Below are 21,109 nucleotides of genomic sequence, written 5' to 3' on the forward strand. Positions count from 1 at the left end.
TAAGTCTTGTGTGCCGGATCAGTAAAATAAGCACTTTTAATATTCTCACAAAGATTAACCTGAGGAATGGAAAAAAGGAAATGTTTCTTATCTACAACTGTAATTGTGTTTTTAGGAATCGCAGGACTCAATGATGAAGGTCTAAAAAGGGCATAAGTTTTCCCATTCCAGTTAGCTGGGCAGTTGGTAATGAAAAAGTCAAAAAATGAGAAAAACAAGGACCATCTTATTTGGTGAGCATTAAGCCACTTTGCAGTTTTTGAAAACTCAAAATTTTAACAGGATGCCTAGAATGCCACCATTCGTCAAAATTTTAATTACTAGCAATTCTTTGTTACCTATGTTGTAATTTTTCTCTGCCTTTCACCTTTTTGATAAGAAGGCACAAGGATAGAAGAGAAACTTGTGGCCATGACATTGGGACAGAACTGCAAGTCCAAAGAATAAACTTAAATAAAAGAGTTTTTGCAAATCAGGGTGTTTTAAATGGGACAGAAGTAAACAGTGATTTTAATTTATCAAAGGCAGCTTATTGCTCCTCAGCCCAATGAAAAGGAGTCAATTTATGTTTAATCTGTCTGATTGAGGCAACAATGGATGAAACCCCCCTGAAAAAACATCTACAGAAATTTGCAAACCGTACAAATCACTTTGACATTATGGGGATTGGCCACTGTAAAACTGCCTGAACTTTATTCATATCTATCCACAACCCTTCAGGATTTAAACTTGAAAATTTAATGAAAGAGGACTTGATAATGCATTACTTGAGGTTTGCATATAAGTTATGTTTATGGAGTCTTGACAGCACCTCCACAACCTGTTGTCAGTGTTGTCCAAGATCTTCTAAAAAAATAACTATATCAACAAGATAGATTATCACAAACTGATCTAAATGGCCATGAAAAATGTCATCAACAAAAAACTGAAACATAGCTGCTGTGTTGCATAGCCAAAAGGGCATAAATAAATACTCATACTGTCCATAACGAGTGTGGAATACCATTTTCCACTCATCCTCCTCTTAAATGTGAATTGAATTGCAGGCACCTTAGATGTCGGGTTAGGTAAAGAGCCAAACAGACTTCAGTTGATTGAGTAGTTGTGACAATATGAGTGGTAAGGGGTACCTGATTTTACAAGTTATTTTATTTAACTCTGTAATATATGCCTCACTCAATATGTCTGTATATCATCTGTAAAGCAACGCACAAAGTAAGATACTTTGCATTCTTAAACCATGGAAGGGAAGGCATTTTCTGTTATTTCTTGATTTTGACTCTTGATTTGTCATAGGTGTATATACTGTATATACCCATACCTATACTAACTATAGAGTTAAGTATCACAATAGCCTTTGATATTATGTCTTTCCAAAAAATCATTAACTGAATCAGCCATCACAACATCACCCGGCAGTGCATTCAACAACCTCACTGTTCTGAGTGTGAAGAACCACCTATGTTGCTTCAAATGAAATTTCTTTTCTTCTAGTCTAAAGGGGTGGCCTCTGGTATGGTGATCCACTTTATGGGTAAAAAGGTCCCCTGCTATTTGTCTATAATGTCCTCTAATGTACTTGTAAAGTGCAAGCACCTTTTTTCCAGAGAAAACAACCCCAACCCCTCATGATTTAAGTCTTCCATCCCACTAACCAGTTTAGTTGCACGTCTCTGCACTCTCTCCAGCTCATTTTTATCCCTCTTAAGGACTGGAGTCCAAAACTGCACTGCATACTCCAAATGAGGCCTCACCAGGGACCTATAAAGCATAATTATTTTTTCATCCCTTGAGTTAATGCCCTTTTTTATGCAAGACAGATCTTTATTTGCTTTAGCAGACACAGAATGACACTGCCCAGAATTAGACAATTTGTTATCTACGAAAACACCTAGAGCCTTCTCATTTAAGGAAACTCCCAACACACTGCCATTTAGTGTATAACTTGCATTTATATTAATTTTGCCAAAGTGCACAACCTTGCATTTATCAACATTGAACCTCATTTTCCAGTTTGCTGCCCAGTTTCCCGGCTTAGACAAATCACTCTGCAAAGTGGCAGCATCCTGCATAGAACCTATAGTTCTGCACAATTTAGTATTATCTGTGAAAATAGAAACAGTACTTTCAATGCCCACCTCCAGGTCATTAATAAACAAGTTGAAAAGCAAGAGACCTAGAACAGAGCCCTGTGGTACTCCACTAACAACACTGGTCCAATTAGAAAATGTTCCATTTACCACCACTCTTTGTAATCTATCTTTTAGCCAGTTCTCTACCCAGGTACAAATACTATGTACCAGGCCAACATTCCTTAAAGGGATCCAGTCATCGGAAAACATGGCCACCTTCCCGACTGTATGCGACAACGGTAACAACCTGCTGGTTGCCCTCCGCCTAGGCCGACTGACCCATGTGCCTTGCTTTGCACATGTCCTCAACCTCATGGTGCAGCTCTTCCTGAAGAGCTATAGTACCAAGACTTGGGTGACTTGCTGGAGAAGGCACAAAGGATATGTGGCCACTTTCACAGGTCCCCCACTGCCAGCGTGTCTTTGGCACGGATGCAGTGACAGTATCATCTGCCATGCCACTGGCTGATCTGTAACCTGCCGACGCACTGGAATTTCACCCTGCACATGCTGGAGTGCCTTGTAGGGTAGTCAGCAGTTACCTGCTGGAGCACAGTGCAAGGGGCACTCAGGTGGCAGATTTGGGGTACTTCAGTGCAGAGCAGTGGCAGCAGATCCGAGTACTTGGGAGAGGAGGACTGGGTGCCTGCACAGCATGGGGAGCAAGGCACACACCACCCAACCACTCCAGCAATTGTCTGCAGCTGGGAGGGCACAGAGCAGGTGGAGGAGTTAGATGACCTGCTGCATCTGGAGGGCAGTGAAGATGAGCTTGGTCAGGGGGCACCTCTTCTATGTGTCTGCCCATATGCAGACTTGCCTCTGGAGTGATCCCAGATCCGTTCAATCACAGACCGGGGTGATTACTGGGTGGCCACTTTGCTTGACCCACGGTACAAGGGAATCGTGGGGGAGTTCCTTGTACCCAGCTAGAGAGAGAGGAGGGTGGGTCAACTGAAGAGGGCTCTGTGCTCAAAACTGGTGGAAGCCTTCCGCTAGTCTGACACTTCTCAGGCCTCCACTACTCCACACATCCAGCAGAGCAGTGTCGGACTGGCCCACCGGGATACCAGGAAAACTCCCGGTGGGCCCAGGTGTCAGTGGGCCTCTTGCTTCTAACCATTTGGCCTATTTCATGGTCATTCCCTATTACATTATGGGAACAAAGAGGCTTTATAATGGAAGAATAGAGTATAGTATGTAGAGAAAAGAAACTAGGAGAATAAAGAGGTTTAGTGAGGAGAGGAGGTATAATAGTTTGGAAAGTGGGCCCTCGGCCTAAGATTATCTGGTGGGCCCCTGGCATCCCAGTCCGATACTGCAACAGAGATGGGGGACCTAGCAGCAGCAGCAAAGGCAGAGATCTCATGGGTGTGTGGAAGAGATTTTTCAAACCTTAGCAGTAGGCCCAGTCAGTACCAAAAGTCACCACCAACAGCGGCTGGAGCATATGTTGGCTGATTACATGGGGTCAGTCAGTGTGCAGGACGCTATGCGCACTGATGATGAGGCCATGCATTTTTTGGTGTCAAGGATTGACCAGTGGCCAGAACTGGCACAGTACACTCTGGAGGTGCTGGCTTGCCTCCCTGCCAGTGTCCTGTCAGAGTGTGTCTTCAGTGCTGCGGGTGTGGTGGTCACTTAGAAGCGGACACGAATATTCACTGGCAGCGTTGATATGCTGACATTCATAAAAATGAGGATAAAGTGGGGATATCCAAGTGCCCATTGCAGAAATCAAAGCCTAGTCTCCTCTCCTCCTCCTCACAGATGTACCCTCCTCTCTCCATTGCTGCCTATACTCTCCTTCATTAGACTTCTCCTCAATAGTTTTGCCTATTCCCCATCTTGCTGATATGTCTGCTCCTGCTGCTGCTGCGTCAGCCTGATACTCCTAGTACTACTGCTGCATTGTCTGCAAATGATTTTGTGGTGAGGCCCATCAGTGCTCTTACTGCTGTTCTGCTACATTGTTGGAAAATGTTTTTCTGGTGGGGACCTATCAATGCTCTTACTGCTGTACTGCTACATTGTCGGTTAATGTTTTTCTGGTAGGGGCATCAAGGTTTTTACTGCTGTACTGCAGCATTGTTGGCAAATGCTTTTGTATTGGGTGGCAGGGGGCCTATCAGAGATCGTACTGCTGTACTGTTGTATTGTCGGCAAATGTTTTTTTGGTGGGGGCCTACCAAGGCTAATAATAATGTTGCTTCTAATACTGCCACGTGGTTGGCAAATTTTGTCTGGCTGGAGTCTGTCAAGGCTCCTAATAATTTTACTACTAATATGAGTAGTTGGCTAATTTATTCTGGTTGAGGCCTACCATGGCTTCTAAAAATGCTGCATCTAATACTGTCACATGGTTGGCAAACTTCTTCTGTTTGAGGCCTCCCTCATCTAATACTAATTCTAATAATGTTGCTTCTGATATTGCCGCATGGTTGGCAAATTTCTTTTGGTTGAGGCCTACCTTATCTAGTTCTAATTCTAATAATCTTGATTCCAATACTGCTGCTGTTGCTACTACTGCTGCATGGTTGGCAAATTTCTTCTGGTTGAGGCCTCCCTCATCTAATACTAATTCTAATAATGTTTCTTCTAATACTGCCGCATGGTTGGTAAATTTATTCTGTTTGAGACCTACCTCATCTAATTCTTATAATGTTGATTCCAATACTGCTGCTGTTGCTACTACTGCCGCATAGTTGGCAAATTTGTTCTGGTTGAGGCCTACCTCATCTAATTTTAATTATGTTGATTCCAAAACTGCTGCTGCTGTTGCTACTACTGCTGAATGGTTGGCACATTTCTTCTGGTTGAGGCCTACCTCATCTTATTCTAATTCTAATAATGTTGATTTCAATACTGCTGCTGCTACTACTGCAGCATGGTTGGTAAATTTCTTCTGGTTGCTGCCTACCTACCTCTTCTAATTCTAATAATGTTGATTCCAATACTGCTGCTGCTGTTGCTACTACTGCCGCATAGTTGGCAAATTTCTTCTAGTTGAGGCCTACCTCATCTAATTCTAATTCTAATAATGTTGATTTCAATACTGCTGCTGCTACTACTGCAGCATAGTTGGATAATTTCTTCTGGCTGATGCCTACCTACCTCTTCTAATTCTGATTTTAATTCCATCTTCACCATCTTGGATTATGTGCTGTGATCACAGCCTGCTGAATTATGATGGGTGACAAGCTTCAGGTTGTCTTTTAATTTTTTTCCCCCCGCATGTCTTCTTGGACTCAAGCCTATGTGCCGTGAGGTACAGAGCTCATACCCTCTGCATCCTCATCATATCATGCCACACATACATTACCTCCATATGCAGTTTTTTTAAAAACATATACTATAACTACAGTTACATACCTTGGTTAGGGGTAATTGGTGAGGCAGTGTTATACCCTCTTTATCAAGCAACTTCCTCTCATCCTCAGTCAGAATTAGATCCCCACAAACCACTGGTGCACAGCCCTGCAACAAGGAAGTAGGCTGTCTCTGCTAAACAGAACAATAAACACTGGTTAATTTTATAGATTTCCAGAAAATACTGGGAAAATGAGAAATCATGAAAGAATCATATAGAGAACTAGTGATACTTGTGATACTCACCAAGTCACAACTACTGGATAGCAAAAGGTCCTTCACTGTCAGATGGCAGTCTGAGTCAGCAATAGGAATACTTAATTCCGTATTATTTTCATAAAGGCCTTTTCCAGAGTATACATCTGAAAAAAGAGAGTACCCTTGTGTCAAAAGTAAACTAAAATATCTTACAGTTAAACAATGAATTTAAAGGTATTCTTTCATGAATTTTATGATATCATGGGGTGCGAAAAGTTAGGTGTATTTATATTTACTTACCCAACACCCCTGCTCCGACACAGGGTTCTTCCAGCGAGCACAACGGAGTGATTGTCTTCTTTGTTCAAATTTCCCGAGGCAGAGGCATGCGCAGTAGAATGAAATAGCCGGTGTGGTACAGTGACCAAGAAAAGCTGGAAAAAGTTGGCTTTACCCTTTAATTGCTCCCTAGTGATCGAAGTCAGCTCCAGGAAAGGAGTTAATAAACAGAGAATGGTTTCTCTGTTTAAAAATTGTAGTAGCCAGATACTCCATTTCCTAGATCCAGATCCAGGAGCAAACTTTCCACAGGAAGACTGTTCTGTGGAAAGGGTATTTAAAGTTAACGAGTCTGTTAGAAGGGGTCTCTGTGAGCAGGGCACAGAGTCAGCAGGGCTTAGTGAGAAGCCTAGAATATTCCAGAGTGCGGAAGCCACCATTGATGGTGATAACCCCAGACTGGGCAAACATTTTGAATGTGTGCTGACACCAGATGTTATGTTATCCATCATAACATTATCTTTGAATGCTATTTATAATTTTGCCATAAAAGTATTTGCCCTTTTACATTACTTTTCTTACCCCCATGTTCCTCTATGAGGGGGCTGCCATATTTGTGCAGCAGTAGTTAGTTAGCATTAGAAACTCTAACTGACAGACTGAGATGGAAAAGTCAGGTTGGCAAAACAGTCAGGTTTAGGAACTTTAAGTAATAATTACTTACAAAAGTAAGTAGCAGAACTATGAGGAAAAAACAATCAATATAATCTATATGTACAGTAACTTTGCCTGAATTAACCTGTGTTTTTGCCTACGCTTACCTGCCTACCATGCTAATTTCCCCCGAAAACTGTGTGTGTGTGTACAGGCAGCCAGCTTGTCACACTGGTTTCTTTATAAACGTTCATCTCTTCACTCTACTGCGCATGCACAGCCACTAGAAGAAAGAAGAAGCAGGAAGAGGATCACTCCGTGGTACTTGCTGGAAGAACCCCAGGCTGGTGCAGTTTTCTGCTGATAGGAGCAATGACCTGGGGTATCAGGTAAGTTAAAAACAATCACCTGGTGGAGCCTACCTTTTGGCAAAAAGACTTTTCTTCTCCTTTAAACCAGTCATATTTACAGTACTTCCAGCTGCACGTGACTTTAGGTGTGGCTATATGGGATTTCCCTCTTAATCTCTCACTCACCTTGCACACAGGTTAAGTTGGCCATAGATGCAAAGATTTGCCTGCAATATTGGACGAACGATCGTTCATCCTCATCTCCCGACCTGCCACTAACCATTCAGATCAAACAAAGCAGTAAGGAACAGATCAGCCGATGTTCTGCCCCACAGCAATCGTAGGAAAGTTTTTGTCCGACAAAGCTGACAGTGACAGTCTCCCACTGAAGATCGTCAGATCGGCAATACATGCAGAGATATGATCGTCAGCCGACAGAAATCTTTTAACCTGTCTGATCGACCGATCGGCATGGCAAGATAAATGTCAGGACACTCCACACATGATCTGAAAATTCTATGAATCGATGATTTGTACGATTGGATCTTTGCATCTATGGTCAGCTTTAGACTAGCTCAACAGCACCCAAAAAACAATCAACACCCACAATATGCACAAAACTTGTTTCCACCACTCTCAGGACTTATATATCTTCAATCGTTATACAACAAACACACTTCATTCCACAGGCACTAAAGGGTTATCTAGCATACAAGCAGACTAGTGTTTCCATTCAACATGCAGAGGGCTACGACGCACAGTTACATACTTTCGGGCTAGGGTTCTTTAGAGCATCAAAGAAAAACATAAAAAAATTTTTTATAATATAATATAAAATACTGAACAGTGAATTTATACGAAAATATGTTAGGACATGTATTAAAACAGTTTATGAAATAAAAGGGAAAACATAGAAAACCTATACTTAAAATATAGAATTTCCTGGACCTGGAGGCAAGGGGAAACAAATGAGATCAACTACCTGTAATATAAATACCTGGCAGGCGGCGGGGACGGCCACAGTTTTGCCTGCGGGGAAGACCCCGCGCTGCCGGTATGATTCCACGCACTGTGTCGAGTCCTGCTCTGCCGGGTTGTTCGACTCTTTGGGTAAATCCGGAAATACCCAAGCGCTGTGTAACGTCATTGTCCAGTGGCACAAATTTCAAATATTTAAAGGGCACTCTGCCTAGTTTGTATTGCCCAATGTAAAGGTTCTTTATGGTTCCTGGGTGTATTCTGTATTGATTCCTTGATCTGATAATCTGTGATTTGACCCCTAACTGTCCCTGATTCTGCCATCCTGCTACCTGAACTGATACCTGCCTGTTTTTGATCACTCTTCTGATTACAATTTGGTACTGCATTGATTCTTCCTGTGCATGACCATGGCCTGTAACCCCGACCTTGCTACTGTTATCCACTTTGGTGCTGCATTACCCATCTGGTATTACCCGGCCTGTATCTTACTGCGCTACTGCCCCCCAGTGTCAGACTGGACCAGCAGTGGGAAAAAACCCAGTGGGCCCCAGGCTCTTGTGGGCCCTGCCGGCCCAGATCCGCTACTTAGTGGGGCGGGTTAGGGGTTGCTGTAGAATAGAATATCTGCGCATGCCCACAAAGGTAGCGCTGTGCAAGCGTGCACAAACATGGCGCGTGCGCATGCGCACTAGCCTGTTGCAGCACTATGGAGCGGCAGAAGCGGCCGGAGGGGAGCCCTGGGGCAGTAGCCACGGTGGGCCCAAGCCTCCCAGTCCGACCCTGCTGCCCCCCCATCCTATCTGTACACTTTCGGTTCCTGTGCTTGCCCAGAACTCTCTCCTTTATCTCGCCTTGGAGTCAGTTCTGGGTTAGGGATACCATACATTACAGTACATTGGGCCAGCCATGACTGAGGCCATCCTTCTCCAGAAAACCACCAAGAAAAGGACGGCACTCCGGTACGAAGGAATATAGTTTTATTCCATACTCCTTTAAGGATTCAATGCTCTACGCGTTTCTGTCCGCAGTGGGGACGCTGCGGACAGAGCACCCGACTGGAGCAGCAAAAAGGTGAACTTTGAGCGGTCCTTCTTTGTTGAGCTAAGCATCCTTCTCCAGAGACTCGGAGAACAGGAGGCTAAGTATGATCAGATTGTCCAGTGTCCCCAAGGGCTTTCGGCAAGACTGGACACTATCCAACAGAAACCAGTCGCTCCTACTCAACTTCAACCCCGACAAACAGACCGCTACCTTCCTCCTCTGGTAGCTCCTTCGTTGAACCCAAGAAAAAAAATCCTAATACGGGTGGTGGGGGAAGTGCAAGGAAGGAAAGGCAGGTTTTAGTTATAGGGGAATCAATTATTAGATAGGTGGATAGGGTAATCTGCTGTAAGGAACCTTCATGCCAAACAGTCTGCTGCTTGACTGGTGCTAGGGTTCGGCATGTGGTGGAATGAGTGAACAGATTATTGGGAGGGGCAGAGGAAGACCCGGCGGTCTTGGTACACATAGGTACCAATGACAAAGTTAAAGGAGGTGGTGAAGTCCTCAAGAACGATTTGAAAAAAAAAATAGGTGTAAAGTTGAGTGCAAGGACTTCCAAGGTACTTTCCTCAGAGATATTACCTGTGCCACTAGCAATGTTAAGAAGAGTTCAGGGAGATTAATGTGTGGCTGAGAGATTGGTGTTGGGAGGAGTTGATTTCTCACTCGGCTACAGGCTCTTGGCTAGGGATGGGCTGCACCTCAATGATGATGGTGCAGCTGTTTAGGGGGGAGATGGCTAGAGGGTTGGAGGAGATTTTAAACTAGGCATGGGGGGAGGGTTCAGTAAAGGAAGACAGGTTAGATGAGGTAGTGGGCAAAGGAAGGGAAAATGGGGAGGAGATTTTTTTGGGAGTACTGTTAAGGATAGGGAGGACCACATGTGATATGTTCAATATGGTACCAGTATTACATGTATGTTTGCAAATGCAAGGAGTCTGACTGGTAAAATAGGAGAGCTGGAGCCTGGAGGTGCTGGTGCTGGAGGGAAAATGTGATGTGATCGGTGTGGCTGAAACATAGTTGAATGAGTCGCATGACTGGGCAGTTAATATCAGCAGCTATACTTTGTTTCAGAGGGACAGAGGCAATAGAAAAAGAGGAGGGGTGTGTCTGTTTGTAAGGCAGGATTTAAAAGCTAATATAAATGAGGAGTTGATGTAAGAGAATGAGGGAGCGGAAGTCTTATGGGTGGAGCTCTTCCCAATTGTACAGAGTCCAGCAAATTAATTGTAGGAGTATGCTAAAGACCCCCTAATGTAAATGAGGAGGAGGAGGATCAGCTACTTATGCAAATAGAAATGGTTGCTAGTTTGGGGAAAGTAATGATAATGGGGGATTTTAATTAGCCAGATAGTGACTGGAGCAACAGTACTGCCAGGTCAGTTAATGGGAACAAGTTTATAAACCTGATGCATGATAATTTTATGGCACAGTTTGTTGAGGAGTAGTGATGTGCAGGTTGGTTTTCATCCAACCTGCACTCACCCGATATGCACACTCGCCCCAACTTCCGTGTCCCTTTTATAGACCAGCGCCGACCTGCCCTGCCGATTACATCACAAAAGGGGCGGGCAGGCGCGCATCTAGAAAAGTTGAACCTGGAAGTTGGAAGCTGGCAATGTAAGGTTACAGGCTGGGAGAGCCCGCAAACAAGAAAAGGGGGTTCGAGGTCGGCCCGAACCCGCCTGATCCACGGGTAAACCCACGGGTCCCGTGGGTATCGGGCCGGCTTGCACATCACTATTGAGGAGCCAACCAGGAAAAATGCTATTCTGAATCTAGTGATTTATAATGACCCAGAACGTATAGTGAATGTGCAAGTAATTGAACCCATGGGTAATAGTGACCATAATGTTATATCATTTAATGTTTGGTGCAAAAACAAATATACATTCTGGGACAACTAAAACCATGAGTGTCAGAAAATCTAACTTTAGTGCCTTGAAGGCTGCCTTTCAGAGCATTTGTTTTTAGCTAGAAACACAGAACAGCAGGGCATTGCGGCTGAGGCTAAAACTAACCCCAAAAAGTTTTTTAAGTATATTAATAGTAAAAAGATGCAGGTTGAGAGTGTTGTTCCTTTAAATAATGGTACCAGTATGGTTGTAACAGATACAGAAAAGGCAAATGTGCTAAATCAGTTCTTTTCTTCATGTATACAATAGAGGAGTCTGTGATCCCAGGCTCACTTCATAGCTGCACTGATGGCTCAGCTCAATCTATTTGATCGATTTGATTCATAAAGCTTTAATTAAAATGAATGTAAACAAGTCGACAGGGCCAGATTGCATTCACACTATGGTTGTAAGAGAGCTTAGTTTTAGACCTGCCCCTATTTCTGATTTTTTTCATATTCGTTTTTATCTGGTATGGTACCTATGGATTAGAGAAAAGATGATGTCATTCCAATATTTAAAAAGGGATTATGATCTCAGCCTGGCAATTACAGACCAGTAAGTTTGACATCCGTGGTGGGCAAATTATTTGAAGGCTTGTTAAGGGATCACATTCAAAGTTTTGTCTTAGTGAAAGGCATTATGAGCAGCAATCAGCATGGCTTTAAGAAGGATAGGTCATGTCAGACAAATTTGCTTTTTATAATGAGGTAAGTAAAATGCTGGACAGTGGGGGAGCAGTAGATGTGATCTATTTGGATTTTGCCAACACGTTTAATTCCGTGCCCCACAAATGACTGCTTTCTATACTCGGTTGGGCTAAATTAAGTCATTTGCACATGGATAGGAAACTGGCTACATAATCGGGTACAGAGGGTGGTTGTTAATGGTACATTCTCTACTTGGAGTAAGGTTCTTAATGGGGTCCCCCAGGGCTCAGTATTGGGCCCACTTGTATTAAAACTTGTTCATTAATGTCTTAGGGGAGGGTATTTTAAGTAATGTATCAGTGTTTGCAGATGAGACAAAACTATGCATGCTGCCCAATTTATTCCATCCAGGATGCGGCATCCTTGCAACAGGATCTTGACAAACTGGCGATCTGGGCAGCTAAGTGGCAAATGAGATTCAATGTTAATAAATGTAAAGTCATGTACCTGGGATGTAAAAATATCCAAACCACTTATACCGTTAATGGGACTGCACTAGACAAATCCATAATGGAAAAGGACCTTGGAGTCCTTGTAGAAAATAAACTTGGCTGCAGCAAGTAATGCCTGTCAGCGGCATCAAGGGCAATTAAGGTCTTGAGCTGTATATAAAGTTTTGGTCTCCATTGCTCAAACAGGACATTATTAAATTAGAGAGTGTAGACAGAAGGGCAACTAAGCTGGTAAAAGGTATGGAAAATCTTAACTATGAGGAAAGACTGGCCAAATTGGGGATGTTCACACTGGAGTAGAGACGCTTAAGGGGTGATATGATAACTATGTATAAATATATAAGGGAAACATAATAATCTCTCAAATGCTTTATTTACCAGTAGCTGTGAAGATGTGGAATTCTCTCCCTGAATCAGTCGTACGGTCGTAAGATAGCTTTAAGAAGGGGTTGGATGACTTTTTAGCAAGTGAGGGAATACGTGGTTATGGAAGATAGCTCATAGTACAAGTTCATCGTTAAAAGGTTGAACTTGATGGACATGTGTCCTTTTTCAACCTAACTTACTATGTCACTTACTATGTTACTCTTCCTATGATGATGTGTTCTCTAAAAAAGCAGCTGAAACCCTGCCCCCGCACAGACCATGCTATTGATCTAACTCCAGGCACCTTTCCTCCTAAGGGCAGAACATATCCTCTTTTCCTACCAGAGCCGCAGGCCATGGAGGAATATATTAAAGAAAACCTGGAGAGCGGGTTTATCAGGCCATCCTCATACCCTGCAAGTGCCATTTTTTTCTTTGTAGAAAAGAAAGATGGGGCTTGAGACCCTGTATTGATTATAGGGGTCTCAATGAAATCACGGTCAAGAATCATTATCCCCTTTCCTTAACCTCTGAGATTTTCAATAAAGTGAAAGGCACCAAGATGTTTTCTCAACTTGACTTGAGAGACTTGTACAATTTGTTTCTTATTAGGGAAGGGGACAAATGGAAGACGGCCTTTAATACCTAAGATGGCATTATGAGTACCTTGTAATGCCTTTAATGCCTCAGCTGTCTTCCTAGAATTCGTAAGCAATTTCTTCCGTGACCTCCTGGGTCGCTATGTAGTGTTATGCTTAGATGACATTCTCATCTTTTCCTGTAACCTTTCTGATCATTGTGCTCATGTGCAGGAGGTATTACTTAGGCTAAGGCACAACCAGTTGTATGCCAAACTCGAAAAAATTTGTTTTTGAGGTTTCCTCTGTGCACTTCCTAGGGTACATAATTTCCCCAGAAGGGTTTGAGATGAACCCAAATAAGGTTCAGGCCATTCTAGGTTGGGCCCCTTTCATTAATGGCCATTTGGAGGTTTATTACTATCGGCAGTTTGTTAAAAATGTACCTTCCCTGGTGGCACCAATCACAGCACTTACTAAGAAGGGGGCAGATCCTAGTATTTGGTTCTCCTGAGGCTATAGTGGCCTTTGATCTATTGAAAGGGTACATAATGTTCCAGTTCTCCAGCATCCAGACACAGCTCTCCCTTTCCTAGTACAGATGGATGCTTCTGAATTCAGAAACTGGTGCGGTGTTTTCACAGCTACACCCTGTTAAAATTCATCCTTGTGCTTTTTTTTCTAAGAAGTGGAGATTAATTATGAAATTTGTAACAGGGAATTGTTCCGTACACGTTCGGTTTCCATGCTTGCCTAGAACTCTCTCCTTTGTTCTCCCGCAATAAGACCTGGCGACATCTGAGTAGCAGAGGACTATTACAGTTTGCTGTGACATCAGGTAACCAGATGCCCACCCCCACAGGAATGCAGTGTGGTGGCCTAGCAGAACACCACATGAGTTTTTAAATAATTTTTAATTTTCAAAGTTGAAATAGTTCAGGCAATATTTAGTTCACCAAACTTTGTGGTTGGCCTGTAGGGGAAAATCTCCTTCAGAAGACTATAAGAAAGTTCACAAGGTATGCACTTCTTTTTCATCCTAACATTAACAGCAGGCAAGATAGACCTACTGAGTCAGACCAGGTGGGTACCTGTTCCTTGCTAGGATTATATAGAGCATTAGAGGATTGTTTTAGCTTGCCATAGGTTTGAGAGGTAGTTAGTGTAGCTAGCCTTGTAGTGATCCGTATCACAGATCACAAACTATTGATACCAAACAGGGCCAGCCTTTACCTACCAGATAAGAGGGATAGTTCCAAAGGGACTGGAACATGAGGCACCCCTCATGTTTGGCATCATTCTGATTGCCCACATATGGATCACCGCCTGCACCTGTTTTCATTTTAATATTGGGTACTGACAAGTCCAATTATTAATTGCAGAAAACTAGCCTAAAAACCAACAGGGGGTAATTAATGACATGACCCTGGGTACTACTACCTCATGCATAAGGTAATAAGAGTGAAGGAAGATTTCCCAGCAGACCATAAAAAGGTGGGGTGATATAACCATGGCAGTTCATACTTGATGACCTTTGTGGGAGTATGTGCCCAGGTTTCCAACTCTTGCCTCAGGAGGGCAAGCTATTTAGCAATCTATCCCAATAATAACATTATGTTACCATTCATATTCCTCCATGCCATCCATGTCATGATATACAGTATCTAGTAGAGTTAAGTCTAAAACAACTGAACTGAGTTTTCTTGAAAATGTTTCACAACTCCTGACTGAGCTGGTCAGATGAACAATGAAGCTTTTTTTTATATAGTCTATCAAAAATTTATAAAAATGTCCAGAATCCACTAGGTAGACTTATACATCCAGGAAGTAACTTCATTTCAGTTACTTTCATTTCCTCAGAAACTACCTTTCTGAGTATTGTAAGATATGTGATTGAAAAGGGAACGATGTTGTGTATATTTCACCAATATTAGACTGGTGAATATAAAACTCCAGGGAAAATATGTATGTTTCTGCAGCAATTGAGGCTGTATTTATTTCACCAGCTCAGGAAAAGCTGGATAAATGGGTCTCTAGAGTGAATGGAGGAGAACAGGGTTGGCCCTCCATTCCTTACTCCACTAAGGGGGAATGTAATATAACTCGCTAATGGAAAAACTATTTGCAATGCGAAAAGTTATGCCTTTGCACGAACAAATTTTGCTTTGCTCAAATTTAATATAGCTTTTGCGAGCACGGAAACTGTTTAGCGACCACTTCCGACAGTGGACGGCCATTTGCGAATTTTATAGTTTGCAACAATGCGCAGTCAATGTAATAAAACTTGTTACTGAAAAAGTCGCATGTTTGTTCAAAAAGATTACGACACCTTCAAGCACTTCTTAAGAGTGCGCAATTACAATTCGCAATGCAATAACAGTTTAAGGAACAATATTACATTGTGAGATGTAGATTTTTAGTCTTATCGGCGCAAATTGTTTTGCACTTTTACATTCCCCTGTTAGGGGTTTGCAGCTGCATAGTTAGTTATAACTGTGATTAGGCTGCAGGTAAAATACAGTTTAAAAGAGATGTAAGACTACACCTCAGTGCACCCTGGATACCTTCTTGTGCTGGAGGAGGTGTTTGAGTAGCTGAGAAGGAATGTATGTGTTTCCCCGCTGAGGTGAAGTGTTGTTGAAAGCAAAAAGCGACTGGAGAGAGGAAGAGAAAACCACTCCTAAGCAACTGTGTAAAGTGAGAGTCTAACAGAGGATTCTGGGACTTGTGATGTTCAAGGCTGTTAGTATGTACACCAATGTTACTGTGTACACCAATGTGGGTGTTGAACTGAGACTGCTAATCCTGTGAAGTATGATAAATCAGTTGATTTTGCCAGCCAAGCTGCATTAAACTTTAAAAGGTGGTATCAGACTCAATTTTGTGCATAAACTGTGCTGTGACTATGGTCTCAGCTAACCTGAATGTCACAGTATGTAGATAAGATTTTATAACTACTAAAACTAAACATTTATCCAAGAGACTCTACATAGGTTGTACAAATTTTGCAAGAAAAATTGGATTCCAGGGATGCTATTATGTACATTGAATGTAAGCCCATTATATATATCTAGTAGACCTGACTAAGGGCTAAAAGTGATAGCTCATTATCTAGAATTTTGTAGCCAAATGCATCCAGTATAAAAAGAGTGTGCGGACCCAGAGGGATGCCTTTCAAGGTAATGGAGAAGTTAGATGATGCTCCAATATGCACAACATGGAAATTGTTCCCTATTTGGAAGAAATGCAGGTTTGTGAATACCCATAGTCTACACCCTGTGCTAAAAAAGCCGGAGGGCATTTTTAGCAGAGGGTGCAGACTATTGGTATTACCAAACCTGCATTTTTTCCCCAATAGGGAACAATTTGCATGTTGTGCATATTGGAGCTTCAGGTAACTTCTGCATTACCTTGATGACAGTATCTCTAAGAATTTGCCAGTGAAACCTAAATTTAGCTACCAAAGAGGCAGCACTCTGACCCTTATAGCAAATATTCAACTCCCCAAACACAGCATTTTTTAACATCACGACGAGGGGGTCCACAGATGCAGTGGCAGTATAATATGCAGTAGCTTTAATCCTAGGTGATCACTTTTTGCACTCTAGGACAGGCAAAAGATACGAAACTAAGCAAAGGATGACATGCACCTGCGACGTGTGTTGTTTACATTATGAAATGCCCTTGTGGGCTCATCTACTGTGGGAAAACGATCAGGATGCTTAAAGAGCGTATCGGAATGCATAGGGTAAGCTTTGGACCCAGAAAGGGATGCCAAGGTTAAAAATAAAAAGCAGGACATTGCACAAAAGCTGTTAGCTAAACACTGGGCTGAAACGAAACACGGCCCAGTTACATTTCGGTGCATGCCCATAGAGCATATACCTGCCAGACCTAGAGGGGAGACATGGATAAAGCCTTACTAAGGAGGGAGGCGTACTGGATACACAAACTAGATTATGTGCCGCCCAAATGGTTAAATGGACAATTGGTGCTAAATTGTTTTTTGACCTGATAAAATGATTCACTTTGAGTTATGTGCAGAGACAGAGTAAACAGTCCTTTAGAAATTAAAATATATGGGCATTATGCAGTGGCACATTAGAGTTATAATGTTGCTGATAAGCAGGATGTATATCTGTCATTATTGAAACTTTGTATCTGATCTGTTTAAACTTACAGGTTTGTAAGAATGGACTTTGTTTCTAAATGGACACTTATGTTTCACTTGGATATGGCATTCCCTTGCACTACAGCGACACCCAGTGGTGAAAATGTAGATTTTGCTTTCACGTTTATACAAGAAAGATAAATTACTGTTGGTCATTAAGTTTTTTTCTGCTGATGACATCATGCTTGGCGCCAAAGTTTGAATGTATTTAACCATGCACTTTAGCACTTGCAATTTATCCTTGAAAAAGGACCTAACAAGGGCCGAAACGTCGGATATGTATTAAATAAAGCACTATTTATTCACAAGAAAATGGAGTGCAGGTCCTTCTGAAATAATGTATGAAGCCATTCTGACCCTTGCTCCCAGAAATACACTGGACTTTGAGTGTATATATATATAATATATATATATATATATTATATATATATATATATATATACACAATTCCAACGTTTATGATGCACTAATCCCAATGTATATCAGAGTCAAGGGTGCTGATCCCAATAGCAGTGAGTAATTCCGCTTCTTAGTTATATTGGTCCAACCAGATCGCACTCCATATTTAAAACATAGCTTTTATTAGCTTGTTAAAATGTATCAAAAAATGGCATTCTTCACATCATAGTAGCAGCGTCATTTGTATCAAGACACTTATCTGTTAAAAGTCCAGCATAAACGCTATATTCATCCACACTCACGCGACGTTTCGGGACACATCCGTTCCCTTTCTCAAGCGTATGTATCGTGTAGTAGCGTGTAGGACTCCATTGCACACACTTTCTGCTTCCTCGTTAGGCGGGGCATACGTGGTAAGTAACTGTGATGATGCTTCCTCACCTGGAGGCCGGATCTGCACGTCAGTCACCACATATCTCCACCCTCCCGTTACTATGCAAAGTCCATAGTTACCAAAGAAAAGAAATATATCAGTAACAGCAAATTACATGGGAATTTTTCACTATATCTGATAATTGTAGTTGTTTGAGCAAATTATGCCAAAATGAAAAGCAAAAGTTGACAGATGGAATGGCAAAAAAGAAAAAAATTTTTTTTTAAAAAAATACAAAAGTACTTATAAAGAAAAAATATACACAAAATAATATTAGTTGCCCAAAATATTACTACTCACCCTAAATGGGTACTTTACAGAAATAAATGCAAGTCAAAATCACGATTTAGACCCCTTGGACTGAGAGTCCCTAGCCTGTCAATCCATTTAACTTCTGCTCTTTTTAATGCTAGAACACGATCTCCTCCTCTTTTCAGAGGTGGGACGTGTTGGATAACTCTGAATTTCAGCTCCTCTGATGTATGTCCTTGTTCTAAACAATGTCTAGAGACTGGCAATGATCTGTTGCCCACGTGTATAGTTGATCTATGCTGAGAAAACCTATCCTTCACCCTCTGGGTGGTTTCTCCAACATAGACCAACCCACATGGGCACACCAGCATATATACAACAAAATTGGTATCACACGTATTGTAACCCCTAATTTGATACTTCTGATCCCTATGTGGATGGTCAAAATCAGGACCTACCAATACAAATCGACACTGGGCACAACCCTTACATCTATACATGCCCTCTTTCTTGGGACCCCAAAACATTGCCTTATTAGGTGGTTTCCGTATGTCTGCATTCACTAATCTACTCCCTATGGTTGCTCCTCTGCGATAGGACATCATAGGGCCTTGTTGAAACTCTGGAATTGAGGGATATGCATCTTTTAATAAGTGCCAATGTTTATCTAGTATGCATTTAAATTTGGAACTGGCAGAATTATACTGGGATACATAAGCTAATCTGTTACCTGTAGTACGCCGATCTCTTGATGTACATCCAAGAATCCCTTCCATAGCAGCCTGTTGATTTTTTTGTATTAGCTGATTCGGATATCCCCTATCTGTAAGTTTCCTAGACATTATTTCTAAGTCTTGTTCCAAGACCACCGGATTATTTGTAATTCTACTCACTCTGGTAAACTGGCTGATAGGAATCGATCTCTTAACTGAGGGGGGATGGAAGCTGTCATAAGAAAGAAGTTGATTTCGATCAGTGGGTTTTGTATAGATACGAGTATCAAACCCTGTCTCGGTTCGTGTAACCAATACATCTAAGAAAGTAACTACTTGGAGATCAGCTGTCATCGTGAATTTAATGTCATTATGGGCCCCATTAATTGCCTCACGGAAGACGGCCAAGGAGTCCAGGTCACCCCGCCATAGGAGGAACACGTCATCGATGTACCTCCACCAGGCACAACAGTGCCTAGTGAAGAGTACATTTTGATAGACATGCTCCTCCTCAAACCAACTCATAAAGGAGTTGGCATATGACGGGGCGACCTTGGACCCCATGGCCGTCCCCCGCACCTGCAAGTAATATTTGTCCCGAAATTGAAAATAGTTTCTATGTAGTATGAAGCTCAACATCTCCATGAAGAATTCTATTTCTGCATCACTGTACAAACCTGATCGATTCAACAAAATTTTGGTTGCCTTTAAGCCATCCATATGAGGAATCGATGTATATAGACTCGCCACATCAAAGGTGGCAAGCCAACATACCCCCTTAATCATAGGTATTTGGGAAAGTTTTTCTAAGAAATCATTGGTGTCCCTTACAAAAGATCTAGTTGTTTGTACCAGGGGACCCAATATTTTATCCAAAAGTCTCGGCTACATTACTCGTCAAGGAACCTATGCCTGCCACTATTGGCCTGTCTGGCGGATTTATTGGATCCTTATGGATTTTTGGTAAGACATATATGAGTGGAATAATAGGATAGTCCACCATCATATATGTCCTAGATTTCTCTGTGATTATCCCCAGCTGAGAGGCATTATGTAAAGCACCATCCAGTTCTTTTTTAAAGGAAGTGGTAGGGTCACCCTTTAATTCAATATACACTGTTTTATCTGAAAGTTGTCTATTGATTTCGGATATATATTTATCTGTGTCCAACACAACAATTGCCCCTCCTTTATCAGAAGGTTTAATTGTTATGTGGGACATAGAGGACAGTTGTGATAAAGCGTCTATTTTATCACGACTCATATTGTAATTACTCAAGCTGAGTGGCAATTTTAAAAATGATTCTACATCAGTTTTCACTTTGTTTATATATGTTTCCACAGTGGAATAAGATGTTGGGGGAACAAATTTACTTTTATTACGTAAACCCAGTCTGTTAATATCAAACCCTATAACAGGAACTGGGTTTACATTTATTGTTTCCTGATTCTGTGAAAAATGTGCTTTTAGTCTAAGCAAATGAAAAAACGATATAGGTCAACCTGTAATTGAAAAGAGTCAAGTTTAGATGTTGGGCAGTAATTGAGTCCATATGATAGAACTTTCATCTGTATTGGTGTCAGCTCCACAGATGAAAGGTTGTATACTATTTGTTGCGTGCTTCTCTCCTTGGTTGTATTTTCCGTTCCTTCTGTGTCCTCATATTTCTGTTTCCTCCTTTTTCCACCTCGTCTGGTCTTTCGTTTCCTGTGGATAAAAAATTAAATTCTCTCTCTCTAGCGTGTTCAATGGAACGTGATTGCCCCTCTCTTAATTGTTGGAAAGCATTTCTACTTCCATCTCGTCCTCGATTAGATTGTGTCCAATTATACACATGACCTTTTTCATAGTCAAGCGTATCTCTATCAAATTTCTGCTTTTTACGTGTAATCACTTCAGACTTGTACTTCTCTATTAAGTTGTCCATTTTCAATATAAATTCGGCTAGTTCATCTGTACTCATGACATCAGAGATGGTGTCCTGCAATTCAGCAAGTTCTTGCTTAACATTCGTAAGTTCACGTTCAATGAATTCAATGTTAAGTGCCATTAAATCGCGTGAACATTTGTTAATTATCCCAGCAAATTTTTGTTTAAACTCCTCATTTTGTGCGAAGAGTGTCGGTTGT

At 41.8% G+C, this 21,109-nt stretch overlaps 1 protein-coding gene across 1 annotated transcript in view; it reads right to left on the reverse strand.

The window, feature by feature from the left end:
* The window catches only part of LOC121403692 (cyclic AMP-responsive element-binding protein 3-like protein 3), a 253,263-nt gene that overhangs the window by 131,017 nt on the left and 101,137 nt on the right, over nt 1-21,109 (reverse strand). The window contains 2 exon segments of the mRNA XM_041591498.1: nt 5,505-5,636; nt 5,748-5,863. Coding sequence (XP_041447432.1) covers nt 5,505-5,636; nt 5,748-5,863 — 248 coding nt within the window.

The sequence above is a fragment of the Xenopus laevis genome, chromosome 1L, assembly GCF_017654675.1.
Source record: "Xenopus laevis strain J_2021 chromosome 1L, Xenopus_laevis_v10.1, whole genome shotgun sequence".
Lineage (NCBI taxonomy): Eukaryota > Metazoa > Chordata > Amphibia > Anura > Pipidae > Xenopus > Xenopus laevis.